We start from the raw sequence: 17,285 nt of genomic DNA on the forward strand, positions 1-17,285 counted from the left end.
CAAACAGTGTTATCTGTTTACCAAGCAAAGCCAAGAGGCCTCAAAAAACACACAAATCTCATATGCTGCCGATGGAAGCATAAGCTGGTACAACTGTCCGAGAGCCATGGAGTTGCAGCACGTGTCTCCAAGTCTTCAAAATGTACACGCCCTTGAACCAATTATTTCTCATTCTGAGAATCTATTCTAAGGAAATACTCAGCAATGTAAGTCAAGATTAATAGGCATCACATGCCTATTAATATCCAACCAATAAGGGAATGCATTTTCAATTAGGATACATATGAGGGAATCTTAAGAAGCCATTAGGAAGGCTTGGAGATGATGCAGATGTGATTTAAATGACAAGAAAAGATAGTCACAATATACTGTTAAACTCACTTAAACAGATTTTCATTGAGCATCTACTCTATGGAAGACCATGCTAGACAGTGGGAACATAGCATCAAATTAAAAAAGTATAGTTCTTGCCCTCATAAAGTTTATGACTGACCTGGGAAGTCAGATATTGAAGAAATAATGAGATAAGTAGTAAAGCTAAAGAGAAACATAGGGTACCATGAGAGTAAAGAGCAAAGGGATTTAATCAAATCCAAGGGGACTGTCGAAGGCCTCCCTGGTAAATGATGCATAAGTGGTAATGAAGGGTGAGCAGGAATTAGGCAAGCAAACAGGCAGGGAGGAAGAACATTTCAGGAAGATGAATGGCAATTTTTTTAAGTATACACATCAAAAAAGGCTACTCAACTGTGTATTTATAAAATGAATTCATTAATATTATAAATATAATTGGTATCTATATATTTATAAATACCATGCATATACCATGCATATAAATATGCATATATTTATAAATATAAGTCTCAATGAACATAAATTATAATCTTATCTAGATGTTATATTACCTATAATTTTTAATATTTTCACTTGCCCACATTCTCTAATTTTTTTTCTATAGTGAACATACGTGATTAGTTGGTGAGTGGGAGGATGGATGGCAACAGATTCAACAGAAGACTTTGGCTGGGCATTACATTAAATTGCTTTCTTCTCTTGATTCTCTCCTCCCTTCAATTACTACAATGCAAGACCTGCCCCAAAAGCATCTTTCTGCTCCATTTCTAATATCATTTTCATTTTGCTTAGGCACTTTCACTAACTGAAAGGCAAGTTCACTAGCCAAAAGTGCAGCTAACACTACACATATTGCAATTCCAAACAGATTCTTATCACAGCTCTGGACTTTCCAAACAACACACACAAAGAAGAATGTCTGAGAGATATTCATTGAAATTTTGGCTAAATACTCATTGCAGACAAAATGGATTGTATTTTTAAAAAGAGATGAATGAAGGAGAGGGGAAAAAATTAAAACATTACTACTAGGGTTTCAAAGAGAATGTAGTTCCAAATTTCTAAGTAGTTAAATTATCTGGTTTTACAGGCTCCACTGTGAAATTCCTAGCCTAGGGGTCAAAGTGAGGAAAGAGTCACTTGGTCCACTTAGCAGAGACACAGCTCCTTCACATGATGAGCCAAGGGAGACACACACGTGAGCAACTCTGAAAACCTAAGTGTCTAGTCTGGCCCAACAGGAACTACTCCTGCCCAGCAGAGGCTGTGTAGAGGATTAGGAAAAGGGTTAGGGCCTATTCAAGCAAAACTGTGCCTGCATTCACCCATTCTTAGCAAGCCTACGTTCACTCTTTCGACCTCTACTTATTGACTGTGTCATAAATACAAGGCCCTGTAGCGGGCACTGAGGATTCAACAGTGACAAGACATAGTCCCCAAGTGCCCAAAGCTCACAATTAAGTGTGAGAGACATTTTATTCATTAAATTAAAAAGTATGAGTCCTGTTGGGTACCAGGTACTCAGGACATGGTAACGAACAAGTCCAACAAGATCCCTGACTTCATGGTGCTTATATTCTAGTGAGGGGAGACAGGTAAGAAAATATAAAAATAACCAACCAACATGATTTTTCAATGGAATTGGAAAATATACTGTATTTTTCAGACTTCCGGCCAAGATGGAGGCATAGGTAGACACACTGTGCCTCGTCGCACAACCAAAATAACATCAGCAACAACTTAGAAACAAGATAACAACCAGATCTGACAGAAAATTGATCTGAATGGAAGTCGGACAACCAGGAAAATAGACGCGTTCATCGAAACCGGTAGGAGGGGCAGAGTTGGGCAGCCAGGCACAGGTTGCAGCACAGAAAGTGTTGGGACTGGGTGCATAAGGCATCTGGGGTGCACAAGACACAGCGGGTGGACCCTGAGCACGCAAGCAGCAGCTGGCAGACCCCGGCCAAGGGGTGACAAACAGCAGACCCAGGGAGGAGGGGATTGTGAAGCAAGGCACTGTGCGCAACCCAGGATCACAGCACTGGGAAACAGAGCCTTGGGGCACTGATTGAGGACACCTGTGGGGATCGAGGAGCAGGGAGGGACTCCCAGCCTCTCAGGAGAGGTCCTTGGAGGTTCCCACAATGTACACAAGCCCACCTACACAGGAACTGACACCAGAGGGGCCCAGTTTGCTCGGGGGAAGCCACGGAAGGGACTGAGGTCCCACGGAGAGTGGAGCAAGCGCCATTGTTCCCTCTCAGACCCCGCACCCACATACAATGTCACAACCCAGCAACTGGAGTACCCCGCCCTGGTGAACACCTAAGGCTCTGCCCCTCATACATAACAGGCGCAACCAGACCAGAGGAAAAAAATAAAATTAAAAAGATGGCTCGAACAAAATTAAAAGCCCCAGAGCCAGTTTTTTTTTTTTTTTTAAGCGAACGAGAGATAGCCAACCTATCAGATGCACAGTTCAAAGCACTGGTGATCAGGATGCTCACAGAATTGGTTGATTTTGGTCACAAATTAGATGAACAAATGCAGGCTATGATAAGAGAAATGAAGGAAAATGCACAGGGAACCAATAGTGATGGGAAGGAAACTGGTATCAAATCAATGGCGTGGACCAGAAGGAAGAAAGAAACAAACAATGAGAAAAGAATGATGAAATAAGAATTCAAAAAAATTAGGAGAGGCTTAGGAACCTCCAGGACATCTTGAAACATTCCAACATCTGAATTATAGGGGTACCAGAAGAAGAAGAGGAAGAGCAACCAGTGGAAAACTTATTTGAACAAATAATAAAGGAGAATTTCCCCAATCTGGCAAAGGAAGTAGACTTCCAGGAAGTCCGGGAAGCTCAGAGAGTCCCAAAGAAGTTGGATCCAAGAAGGAACACACCAAGGCACATCATAATTACATTAGCCAAGGTAAAAATGAAGGAGAGAATCCTACAAGCAGCAGGAGACAAGGAGACAGTAACCTACAAGAAGGGGCTAGAAAGAAGTATTCCAAGTCATGAAAGGCAAGGACCTACATCCGAGATTGCTCTATCCAGCAAAGCTTCCATTTAGCATGGAAGGGCAGATAAAGTGCTTCTCAGATAAGGTCAAGTTAAAGGAGCTCATCATCACCAAGCCCTTATTTTATGAAATGTTAAAGGGACTTATCTAAGAAAAAGAAGATAAAAAACATGTATAGTAAAATGACAGTAAACTCACAATTATTAACAACCACACCTAAAACAAAAGCAAAAAGAAACTTAGCAAACAACTAGGACAGGAACAGAACCATAGAAATGGAGATCACATGGAGGGTTAGCAACAGGGGAGTGGGAGGAGGAGAGAGAGGGAAAAGGTATAGAGAATAAGTAGCATAGATGGTAGGTAAAAAATAGACAGGGGGAGGGCAAGAATAGTATGGGAAATATAGAAGCTAAAGAACTTATGACACATGGACATGAACTAAAGGGGGGAATGTGGGTGGGAGAGGGTGTGCAGGGTGGAGGGGAATGAAGGGGGGAAATGAGACAACTGTAATAGCATAGTTAATAAAATATATTAGAAAAAAAAGAAAAAAGTACTGTATTTTTCAGACTATAAGACACACTCCCCCCAAATTTGAGAGAAAAATGGGGGTGCATCTTACAGTCCGAATGTAACATTACATTTACATTGGTGAAATATTATGTTATTTATGTTATTAAATATTTTATCGCATTTTTTGCTTCAAAATTTTTTTCCCTATTTTTCTTCTCTACAACCTACGTGTATCTTATGGTCCAAAAAATATGGTACTCAATTTATGGGACAGAAAAGAGACTTAACAGGGAACTGTGGCTAGGACGGTCAGAGGAGACCTCTAGGAAATGGAGACATTCGAACTGTAAGGGGCAGTATGAGAAGCACCTGATCTATGAGACACCAGAACATGGGCACTGCAGACACAAGGAAAGAGACAAGAATGCAGAGCGAGAGTGACCATACTCAGAGGAAGCACAGGGTACTTGGCGAGCAGATGGAAGGGACACCTGACCCAGTCCATGGTCTCACCCAGCCCTGCCCAGCGGCCTCCAGTCAGCAGTGATGTCTAGAGCACTGTGTGGACCTAGCTCAGGGGAGGGGCTGTGAGGTAATACAGAGAGCAGCTCAGCCAGGGGTTTCAAGGAATTTAGTTTCAGTAGTAACACATGTGAGATGGTTGGGCAAGGCTATCTGGCATGCTCAGGGAACAGGCACTCCCTGGAAAGTTATCAAAGATGCTAAAAATGAATGACCGATAGTGAATATTTCTAGGTCTTATTCTCCCCCACCCCAGGTCCCACTATCACATCTCCCACACTCCTGCAAAGGCCACAGGAGTCCCACAACCCCTGCCCTCCTCTAAGGAAGGGCTCGAGAGGGACAAGATGTGGGCAGCCATCAGGAAGCCAAGTTCCACTCATTCTCTGTGTACCCTGGGCAAGTCCCTTCCCTTCTCTCTACTTCAGTGTACCTCATCTGCAAAATGAGAGATCGGAAGGCCTGGAGATCAGCCCAAAAGTTTATATTTTTCATAAGCTCCCCACATGATTATGATGCACGACAAAGTTTGAGAACTTATGGACTATAGGATTCTACCTCTTTCTGCCTCATGGTGGACAAGGCACTGCTTGCCCAATTGGCCTAGCACGTAGAAGCTCCTCAGGGTGGGTGTCGCAGCCTTCTCTTTCCTCCCTCCCCTCATGCCACCTCCCTCAATCTTCTCCCAGGGCAGGGCTACAGCCTCATAGCTGTGGGTTACTGTTTCCCCACACCATACCTGTGAACATTGCACAGAAGTAGGGGCTGCAGGCTGCCAGGACCACACGGTGGGCTTCTATCTCGACATCTTCTGCCACAATCATCACATCACACAACAGATGCTTACTGCAAGACACCAGTGAGGGGACAAGATGGGTCACAGCACCAACACCCATCCCAGTCACACAAGGGTATTTTTTCCTCCCACCCAGATTCCACACTATGCCATATAAGGTGGTCATAGAGTTAAGCAGCAGGATGGACTCATCAACTTTTCCAAGTCCCTCACAAGTCTGACATTCATGCTTTCCGAAGGAACACAGAGCAATCCAACTAGTCTGTGGCTGCAAATTCAGAGTTCCTTCATTTGTCTTCACTTCTCTGCTCCGCACTCCATCAGCTCTGACTGAGACAGGAGTAAGGTAGCTTGGGAAGCAGTGGGAAAAGCCTGGGGCTGCCAGCTGAGTGACTGAATAAATGCCAGGAGGCATGAGCATGCCATTGGGGTGTACCACCAGTGAGAACAAGTATTAACAATTCCCCAAGAGGTCCACTGCCTATGCAATACTGGTAAAAGATGAGCCAGAAGGGGGGCACTCGTGTATTTCTCCTCCCACCCAGATTCCACATGATCACCAAGAAGACTGCCTACACACTATGCTCCCTAAAGACCCTGAGCAAACTCTAATCATTGTTAATTATTAAGAATACCATAACTACCTTTTTACTTGTTTGTTACTCCCACCACCCTGTGGACGCTGAAAGGGATTTGTCTTAGTTACTGTTATATCCTGGACACCTGGCTGCATGCATGGCCCATAGTAGGCCCTAAATTTTTACTAAATAAATGGATAAATTTTGAAATGAGATCAACCCACATTCTTAGATAGAATGAATATCTGACTACTTTGGAGATTGAAAGGCCCTGTCAACCCAAGAATTTTTCCTCTACCAGCCTTCCAATTTCTTATCATGCCTATTATTAACATAATGGTTAACACTGAGTTATATGTGCCAGGCACTGTTCTAAGCACTTTTTTACATGTATTGCTTAATTTAATCCTCTCAACCACCCTATGAAGTAGGGCTATTGCTACGCCCCACATTACAAACAAGAAAACAGAGGCCCAGGAAAGGTAAGTAACTTTCCCATGGTCACACAGAGAGAGAGCAGTGGAGACAGGATTTGAATGCAGGCAGCTAAGCCCCAGAACCATGGTCCTCATGTCTATGGCATCCTGCCACCACTAGTCCCACCTTTAGACTGGGGCACTAATAGTACTTCAGGCAGGACAAATACATTTTAACTGACATTCATTGGAAGTAGTTACTTAGAACACTATAGCAGATTGAGAAGTCTGAGGTCATGACTGGGTTCCATAGTTGATAAATGGAAAAGAAGCGACATGTTTGCCATCCCTGGTATATCATACTAAACCATTGCCAACTATTAATACATTAGTCCAGGTTCACTCATCAGAGAAATGGAATCATGAAGTCTGAAAAAGCTGGAGCTTCAAATGAACTTAGCAGTTATCTGGTCTATGAAGCTCAGAAAAGTGGCCCAAACCTACAGAAGCTGGAGTCTTTAATCCACACACAGTACCACAATGCTTCATGATTGATCGACACTTCTATGGAAAAAGACAGAAAATAAGTGAACTCCAATAAGGAAAGGTGGTAAGGAAAGGTCTAACATATGGAATAAAGTATCAGTGAGGGGCCTTCTGGGAAGAATGATACCTCTGAGTGCCAAGAGGCAAAACCTAGGGGTGGGACCTCATCCTACAGTGGCCAGCAGACCCTACACACAAACTTTGTCAGAATAAGCCAGCTCAACTGGAAACATAACTAGTTCTGCCCTTAACTGGCTATGAGAAGAGGAACAAATGACCTTACCACAGTTTTCTCATTTTTCAGCTACCTTGGGACATACATCACGGGGACCACATGAGTTTGTAGATGAAACCTAAGAACAGACTGGTTTTTAACCTGGACAAAATTTATTGTAAAAATGTATTCCCTTTATGAATAGACTCATTTTAGACCTTTTCACTTCCATTAAAGATTTTGGGGAGGAAATAAAGTTATTACTGCTATTTAAAAGTACAAGTAATTTTTTTGATAACAAGTATTTTAATGTCAAAAGTGTTAACAAAGATATATCAGAAATACCAAACAAATTTGCAGTACCAGGTGCTGAACAAGTAATGTCAGAGAGAAGTATCATTCATGAACACAGAGGAGCTGACAATTCATGAACGAATAAGAAAGAGACAAGAAGGAATGAAGAATAAAGATGGACAATCCAGGTAAGCAAATGAATAAGAGCAGTTCTAATAAGAGAGAAGTATACCTCAAGGCCAGAAAAACTCTTGTCTGGGAAAGTGACCAAGAAAAACTTGCCAAAAACTCAAAGTAGACTTTCCCTATGGGTGAGAAGGCCTGTCTGCACACTGGAACCACCTCTGTGTGTCCATTCTGCATGGGAAAGGGGAGATGCAGCTCTGAAGCACTGCATGGGGCACACGCCCTTTTAATGTCATTTAGCAGAGATCCTATGGGATCCTTTTTTTCTGAGCCATCACTCTACTCCAAAAGACAATCTTGAGGAAAGAAAAGTAGAGCTCTATACTTTGTGATTTATAAAGAATTACAGTATAACTCTTAGTAAGGAGCACAGCACACACTACAGATCAAACTTGACCAGGGTTCATGTTCCCTGAGTATCAGAATTGAGATGTGCTGTAACCAAGATAATGAACAGTGATAATAATAAACATTCAGTAAATGTTAACTTAATTTTTTTCTTCTTTTTCCACAAAATACTCCATTAAAATTAGAGGTTAAGTTTGACTGCCTGTTGGACATCTAAGCAGGGTTACCAAGTAGGCAAGTGGATCCATAAGCATGGAGTTCAGAGGTAGGGGATGGTTGTGAGGTTGGGTGGGGATAGGAAGAACCAGCAAAAAGATGAGACAGCAGCCAGTGAGATGGAAGAAAAACCGAGAGTGGGGTATCCAAGCAGCCAAGTGAAGTGAGAACTTCAAAAAGGGAGAAATGAACAACTGTAACACATACTGCTTATAAGAAAGATAAAATTAGGGTGGCCAGATAGGGCAACTAGGCAAGAAAATAAAAGACATCCAAATTGGAAAGAAAGAAATATAACTCTATTTGCAGATGACAGTTTTGTATATAGGAAATCCTAAGTAATCCACTAAAAACTATTGGAACAAATAAATGCGTTCAAGAAGGTTGCAGAATACAAGATCAATATTTAAAAAATCAATTGTATTTCTATACACTTACAATGAACAATCCAGAAATGATACTAAGAAAAATTCCACTTACAGTAGCATTAAAAAGAATAAAATACTTAAGAAATTTAACAAAAGAAGTATAATACCTATGCTCTAAAACTATAATATACAGTTGAAAGAAATTAAAGAAGACCTAAATAAATGGAAAAATCACCAGTTTTTATAAATTGAAAAGTTTAATATTGTTACAATGGCAATACTCCCTCAAATTGTTCTACAGATTCAACAGAATTTCTATCAAAATCCTGGCTGGCTTCTTTGCAAAAATTAACAAGCTGAACCTAAAATTCATATGGAAATGCAAGAGAGCTAGGATGGCCAAAACAATCTTGAAAAAAAGAACATAGTTGAAGGTTACACACTTCCTAATTTCAAAACTTACTACAGCTAAAGATAGTGTAGTAACAGCATAAGGATATAGACAGATCTCAATAGAACTGACAGTCCAGAAATAAACATTCAAGTTTACAACCGATTTTTTTTACTTTAAATCATTTATTTTTCAATTACAGTTGATATGCAATATTATAGTTCCTAGTGTACAATGCAGTGATTAGACATTGTATAACTAAGTGATTTTAGTAATCTCAAGAAATCTCATACCCACCTGACACTACATATACTTATTAGAATATTATTGACTATATTCCCTGTGCTATACTTTATTTACATCCCCATGACTATTCTGTAACTACAAATCGGTACTTCTTAATCCCTTCACTTTTTACCCATCTCCCCAAATCCTGTCCCATCTGGCAACTGTCAAAATATTTTCTGCATCTGAGTCTTGTTTCTGTTCTGCTTGTTCATTTGTATTGTGTTTTTTAGTTTCAGTTTTTGATAGGTATGTATTTATTGTCATATTTTTTACGTTCATATTTTTTTCCTTCTTAAAGAAAACCCTCAAACACTTCATTTAATACTGGTTTGGTGGTGATGAACTTCATCAGGGTTTTTTTCATGTCTAGGAAGCTCTTTATACAGTCATTTGATTCTAAATGATAGCTTTTCTGGGTAGAGTAATCTTGGTTGAAGGTCCTTGCTTTCCATCACTTGGAATATTTTGTGCCAATTCCTTCTGCTCTACAAAGTATCTGTTGAGAAATCAGCTGAAAGTCTTATGGGAGCCCCCTTATAGGTAACTACCTGCTTTTCTCTTGAACTTCTAAGATTCTCTTTGTCTTTAATCTTTTGCATTTTAATTATGACATTTCTTGGTGTGGGCCCTTTTGGGTTCATCTTGTTTAGGACTCTCTGCACTTCCTGGACTTATCTGTTTACTTCCTTTACCAGATTAGGGAAGTTTTCTGGCATTGTTTTTTTCAAATAGGTTTTCAATTCCTTGCTCTCTCCTCTCCCTAAGGCACTCCCATGATGCAAATGTTGGTAGACTTAAAAAGTTGTCCCAGAGGCTGCTTACACTATCCTCATTTTTTTTATTCTTTTTTCTTTTTGCTATTGTTATCGGGTGTTTTTTGCTTCCTTATATTCCAAGTCACTGATATGATTCTTGGCTTTATCTACTCTTCTATTGATTCCCTGTAAATTATTCTTCATTTCAGTTATTGTATCCTTTATTTCTGATTGACTTTTTTATGCTGTTGAAATTCTAAGTTCATCTACTCTTCTTCTAAGTTCATTGAGCATTTTTGTAACCGGAGTTTTGAACTGTGCATCTAGTAGATTGCTTGTCTCCATTTCATTTAGTTCTTTTTCTGGAATTTTGTTCTGTTTTTTCATTTGGGACATGCCTCATTTTGGCAGCCACCTGTGTTTGTTTCTATGTATTGGGTAGAGCTGCTACATCTCCCAGGCGTGGTAGAGTGGCCTAATGTGGTAGGTGTTCTGTAGGGCCCAGTGGCACAGCTTCCCTGTTTGCCCAAGCTGGGTATGCCACGTGTGCCCCATGTGTGGACTGCATATATTTCCCTGTTGTAGTTAAGCCTTGATTGCTATTGGCACACTGATGGAAGAGATTTACCCCCAGGCCAATCAACTGCAAGGACTGGCTGCAACCATCATGGAGGATCAGCCATTCAGGGGGCCCATGCCATGGAGGACTTACTTCAGTGGGGCTCTGGTGTCCATTGAGTCTGCCCCTTAAGTGTGTCACTTGTGGAGGTGGTTGGGCAGTGCTTCAATGTGTCCTGAAGCTGTTGACTGGGTGTGCTGGCTCTGGGGCCTCCCAGAAGATGCAGGCCAAGGTCAGCCACCTCCTGTGTTCTGCCCAGTGTGACCTGGCATGAGCTACATAGCAATCTGCATATGGCTGCTACTTGTGCTGGCCCTCGAGGTACCCTGGAGATACCTCTCCTGGAGGAGAGGCCAAGCTGTGAACCAAGGCCAGGCCAGCTACCACTAGTGCTAGACCTGGGACCACTTAGCAAGAGGTACAGGGCATGCCAAGGCCAGATGCTGCTCGTTTCAGAGATTGTAGGAAAGTCTGAAGCATGAGCCATGGTATGCTCATGCCATTTGTATGGAATACAGGCCATTTGTATGGAAAAGCCACTGGAAACAGGTTGGGTGGGTCTAACATTGGTTGAGGCAGGGTTTTAAAGAATCACCAGGGCTTGGTGAAGAGTGTTAGCCAGGTTGATGGGGACTCAGATATAGCAACCATGTGCTGGGTCTGCAGGGGAAGAGTTCATCAAAGGAACAATGGCCTCTGCCAGCATTTCTGTCTGGGAGAAAGCTGTCCCCCAATTCTCACCCTAATGCCAGACAATTCAGTTCTTCCCATATGTCCCTGGTGACTTTCAAGCTGCTTCCCCAGCACTGGAGCTCAGAGGGAGTGAGTCTGAGTAAGAGAATGTAGAGACCCTTTAAGACAACTGCCTGGGACTCCTGAAGCCCTCCATTTCACTCAGCCACAATCCTTGCTGGTTTTCACAGCCAGAAATTATGGGGACTTCTCTTCCAGGGGCTAGAGGGTGTAGTGTGGAGCTGGAACCTCTCCCTCTCAAAATAAGGGTCTCTAAATCTGAGATATTCCTCCCAATTTTACCTACCACATGTGGGTGTGGAACCAGCCCATTCCACATCTCCACCCCTCCTACCAGTCTCAATGTGGCTGCTTCTTTATATCCTTAGTTGTAGGATTTCTGTTCAGCTAGATTTCAGGGGGTTCTGAATTATGGTCGTTCTGTAGTTTAGTTGTAATTTTGATGTGGTTGTGGAAGGATGTGAGTACCGCAATTACCTACACTGCCATCTTGACCAGAAGCCTATAGTCGACTAATTTTTGACAATTGTGCCAAGGCCATTCAACTGGGAAAGAATAGTCTTTTCAACAAATGATGCTCAGACAACTGGACAGCCACATGCAAAAGAATGAAATTGGACTCCTACCTCACATCATATATAAAAATTAGCTCATAATGGATCAAAAATCTAAATATAAGGGCTAAAACTATAAGACTCTTAGAAGAAAACATAGGGGTAAATCTTCTTGATTTTAGATAAGGTCATGCTTTGTTAAATATGACACCAAAAGCACAAACAAATAAAACCATAAACTAGATATTAAAATTTATAACTTTTTTGCTTCAAAGGACATCAGAAAGTGAAAAGACAACATCCAGAATGAAAGAATATTTTTTCAAATATATATATTTATATGTATATTTATATAAGAGCTTTATATATAAAATATATAAAGAATTTGAACACTACAACTCAAGATAAGTAGATGTATAATTTTAAAATAAGCAATTGATCTAAAGAGACATTTTTCCTAGTAAGATAGAGAAATACCAATGATTAATGAAAAGATGCTCAACAATATTAGTCATCAGAGAAATACAAATCAAAACCACAAGGAGATACCACCTAACACACACTAGGATGACTATAATAAAAAACAAGTGTTGGTAAGGATATGGAAAAATTGAAACTTTCATACACTGCTGGTAGAAATGTGAAATGGTACAGCTGCTAAATGAAAGAAGCCAGTCACCAAAATCCGCATATTATATGATTCCAAAACAGGCAACTCTATCAAGACAAAAAGTAAATTAGTGATTACCTAAACTGGGGGGTTTGAAGGGCAGGCAGGGAGGAGAGGGAAAACAGGGGGATTACTGTTAAAGTATACAGGATTTCAGGAGTGATAAAAAGTGTTCTAAAATTGATTATTGGTTGCATGATTGTGAGTATACTAAAAGTCATTAAACTGTATGCTTTAAATGCATGAATTATATGGCACATGAAGTACATCTTGATAAAGCTGGTACCAAAAAAAGAAAAAGAAATCAATGTGCTAACATAGCTACTACAGTACTAAAGGCATAGTGGCAGCCCACCCCAAAAAATGAGAACAGATCACTGTTTGCAATGGTGAAATGAGAGGTTAGAATGTCAAGATGACCTAGGAAAGACTCTCTCCTGTTCAGACCTGGTCAGGGTGTTTTATTCCAAAAAGGACTATATATCCTATTGCTGGCTGGAGAGTCAGGAGCCAAAGAACCATTAGTGCTCTGCTGCCCAGAAGCAGCTGTTTGTCTGACTACAACAGAGCTACGAATTGCAGAAGGAGGAGGAATATTGGGTGGTTACCATGCCAACAGCCCATTCTCCACTATGGAAGTAAAAAGAATAGGAAACTCATGAATTGTGTGATCCATAAATGACAAAGAACATGCATGCTTGAAGTAAAATAGCTTAAAATTGGGGGAGGAGAATGTAAAAACAATGCAAGAAATAACCCTAGGTCCCTGGAATATCATGCAACATTTCATTAGCTTAATCCCTGTATGGCAAGATGGTTTACCCAGGCTGTCATCAAAACAAAACACAGTACTTTCAGCAAATCGTTATCATAATAAGAGCTAACACTTTACAGAAGGTCCACTTTGTGTGGAGGCCTCATAACAATATCCAAGGATATGTATTTATTATTATTATTATTATTATTATTCTACATGCTGTTGAAACTGGCAATTCTAGGAATTAATTCAACATTAATAATCATGAACATGCATAAGATTTAACAACAATAATGTATGTGCTATCACTGTTCTAAGCACTGTACTCATTGATCCTCTTAACAAGCCAGCTAAACCAGAACTATTATTAGCCTCATTTTAGGGTTGACAAAAATGAGGTGAAGGAAATTAATTAACTTGTCCGGGTTACACAGCCAATCAGTACAGGAACCAAGACTTGAAACCAGGCTGGCTGGCTTCAGAGTCCATGCTTGTGACCACTACATTGTACGGCTCCACACGCAACCACTGCAGGTGTTATTTTCTTGAGAGACTGGGAAACCTAAACATCCAACGACATGAAAGCTGTTTAAAAAATAAACCAAAGATAGAATATCATTCATCACTTAAAATAATGTTGTATAAGAGTCAGTGACATAGAAAAACTTATTCAATACAGTGGTAAGAGGAAAAATCTAACTGAGATATATGAGTATTTTAAAGAAAAAAATATTCTCTCCAGTGTTGAAAATCGTTACTATTGTATTATAATTACAGATGACTTTTTTAATTTTTAAAAAATATTTTTTAGCCCTGGCTGGCGTAGCTCAGTGGATGGAGCGCGGGCTGGGAACCAAAGTGTCCCAGGTTCGATTCCCAGCCAGGGTACATTCCTGGGTTGCAGGCCATAACCTCCAGCAACCGCACATTGATCTCTCTCTCTCTCTCTCTCTCTCTCTCTCTCTCTCTCTCTCTCTCTCCCTCCCTTCCCTCTCTAAAAATAAATTAAAAAAAATATTTTTTAATTTATTTTTAGAGAGAGGGGAAGGAGGGAGAAACAGAGGAAGGGAAACATCAATGTGTGATTGCCTCTCACATGGCCCACACTGCAGACCTGGCCCACAACCCAGGCAGGTACCCTGACTGGGAACCGAACCAGAGACCCTTTGGTTCACAGAGCGCACTCAATCCACTGAGCTATACCAGCCAGGGCTATAGATGACTTTTTGCTCACCTGTATTTTCTAAATTTTCTATAATAAATATACTCATTTAACAAAAAAAAAAGAAAAATGTTTAATTAAAAAATTAACAGAAAAATGAAGGAAATCCATGTGTAAACTTGATCTAAAATTTTCTCAGCCAAAATATACATAAATTATGGTCTGTTTGAAAAACAAAGAGAGAAAGAACAAGATTATGATAATTTTATGTGTCAACCTAACTGGACTAAGGGATACCCAGAAGACTGGTAGGACATTATTTCTCGCCATGTCTGTGAAGGTTTCTTCAGAGATTAGCATTTGAATTGGAAGACTGAGAAAGGAAGATTGCCTTCACCAACGCAGGTGGGCATCATCCAACCCACAGCAGACAGCACAGACAGCTTGAATAGAACAAACGGAGAGGAATTCTCTCTTGTTAAGCTAGACTGTTCAACCTCTCCTGCCCTCAGACATGGGAGCTCCTGGTGCTCACGACTTTGGACTGCAGGGCTTACACCAGTGGCTCTTGTTTCTCAGACCTTTGGACTCGACAGCAGATTGTGGGAAGTATCAGCCTCTATAACCACATGAGCTAATTTCTATAATAAATATCCTCATATATAATTGGCTATGATTTTCTGTAAAACCTTGAATAATAAAGATTATTCACCTAAACTTCAGCAAAGCACCAGTGTTCTCCAAAACAAATTTCACAAAATAGTCAGTCTATACATAATAATGTCAACCAAAGAGGGTTCTGTGGTCAAACACATGTGGGGAACCCTCAAACAAGTGTATTACAGGACTTCTCAGAGTTTTTAATATGCCTATATATATTATGAATCTCAAAGTGGGGCACAGCAGTTTTATATATCATTTTCAAACTCATCTGGGTTCCAAGCTCTTTTTTCCGCCACAGAACATCTTAAAGAAATGTTTCTGAGAACATACTAGCAAATGCAGATTTATACAAAAGTAAAGAAGCAGAAGTGTTGGGCAAGGTTAAATCCAAGTAGATGCTTTTGGGGAAAGATGCAAAAATGTGGTAACTTCCAAAAGAAGCAATGAGAACATAGCAGGATGACTTTCTTTTCTAAGCTATTTAAGAAAAAGAAAAAATGCTAGTAATGGGAAGGGGTGAGGATTCTGTATACATATCTACTCCCCAAGCTCTACCTCCCTCCCAGCAGTTACTAAAGTTGGCTACAACTCTCCAAGGTCGGCAAGAGATCTGGAATCTTTTTTTCTTTCAGTTTTATTGAGATATAATTGACATGTAACACTGTATAAGTTTAAGATATACAATGTAATGGTTGACATACATGTATTGTGAAATGATGACCACCGTTAGGTTAGTTAACACATCTATACCTCATATAGTTACCACCTATTTTGATCTCTAAACAACTTTCAAACATACAATACAGTATAACTAACTAAAATCACCAGATTTTACATTAGATCCTCAGAACTTATTCATTTAATTACCAGAAGTTTGTACCACTGACCAACATCTCCTCATTTCCCACACCCCCCCAAGACCCTGACAACCACCAATCTACTCTCTGTCCCTATGAGCTCAGCTTCTTTAGATTCCACATACAAGTGAAATCATAATGTATTTGTCTTTCTCTGACTGACTTATTTCACTTAGCATAATACCCTCAAGGTTCACCCATGTTGTTGGAAATGGCAGGATTTCCTTCCATTTTTTTCTTCAGATACATACCCAGAAGTAAATTGATAGATTCTATGGTAGCTACATGTTCAATTTTTTGAGGAACCTCCATACTGTTTTCATTAATGGCTGTACCGATTACATTCCCACCAACAGTGCACATGGGTACCCTTTCTCCATATCCTTGCTAGCACTGATGTCCTCTTGGTTTTTTTTATAATATCCATTCTAACAAGTATAAGGTGATGTCTTATCATGGTTTTCATTTCTCTGATGATTAGTGATGTTGAGGCCCACTTCACATATCTGTTGGACATCTGGATGTCTTCTCTGCAAAAAGGTTTATTCAGGTCCTTTGCCAAGTTTTTAAATAGATTATTTAGTTTTTCTATTGAGTTGTATGAGTTCCTTGTATATCTTGGATATTAATCAAATATATGATTTGAAATAGGTCCATGTTTCTCTCCCTCCCCCTCCCTTTCTCTCTCAAATAAACATAATCTCTGGTGAGGATTAAAAAAATATATATATATATGATTTGCCAGTATTTTCTCCCATTCTATAGTTTGCCTTTTCATTTTGTTGTTGACCTTCACTACACTGAAACTTTTCAGTTTTATGTACCCCCATTTGTTTGTTTTTCCTTTTGTTGCTTGTGGTTTTGGTGTCATATCCAAAAAGTCATTGCCAAAACCAATGACAAGGGGCCCTTTCCCTGTTTTTTTTTTTTAGGAGTTTTATGGTTTCAGGTCTTAACATTTAAGTCTTCAATCCATTTTGAGTTAACTTTTGTGAGTAGGGTCCAATTTCAGTCTTTTTCATGTAGCTGTCCAGTTTTCCTAACATACGGTAATTCTTTTTTAAGAGACTATCCTTTACCCATCAAGAATTCTTGGGTCCTTAATCCCATTCCATTGGTCTATGTGTCTCTGCCATACTGTTCTGATTACTACAGCACTGTGATATAGTTTAAATTCAGGACGCGTGATGTCTCCAGCTTTGCTCTTCTTTGACAAGATTGCTTTGGCTATTGAAGGTTTTTTGTGGTTCCATACATATTTTTGGATTGATTTCTCTATTTCTGTGAAAAATGCCACTAGAATTTTGATAGAAATTACACTGACTCTGTACATGGCTTTGGTAGTGCTAACATTTTAACAATACTAATTCTTCCAATTTACAAACACAGAATATCTTTCCATTTATGTATGTCTTCCTCAATCTCTATCA

General features: G+C 40.0%; 1 protein-coding gene across 5 annotated transcripts in view; it reads right to left on the minus strand.

Moving 5' to 3' along the window:
• Window positions 1-17,285, minus strand: part of KLHL3 (kelch like family member 3) — a 117,939-nt gene that overhangs the window by 81,505 nt on the left and 19,149 nt on the right. For 3 of the 5 annotated variants that reach the window (XM_028528422.1, XM_028528423.2, XM_036014480.1), the window contains one exon: window positions 5,164-5,270. The exons of the other annotated variants lie outside the window; for them this stretch is intronic. In XM_028528422.1, the coding sequence (XP_028384223.1) occupies window positions 5,164-5,270 (107 nt within the window). The remainder of the gene's footprint in view (window positions 1-5,163; window positions 5,271-17,285) is intronic. 5 annotated transcript variants of the gene reach the window in all.

This window comes from Phyllostomus discolor, chromosome 13, assembly GCF_004126475.2.
Source record: "Phyllostomus discolor isolate MPI-MPIP mPhyDis1 chromosome 13, mPhyDis1.pri.v3, whole genome shotgun sequence".
In the NCBI taxonomy this organism is placed as follows: Eukaryota; Metazoa; Chordata; class Mammalia; order Chiroptera; family Phyllostomidae; genus Phyllostomus; species Phyllostomus discolor.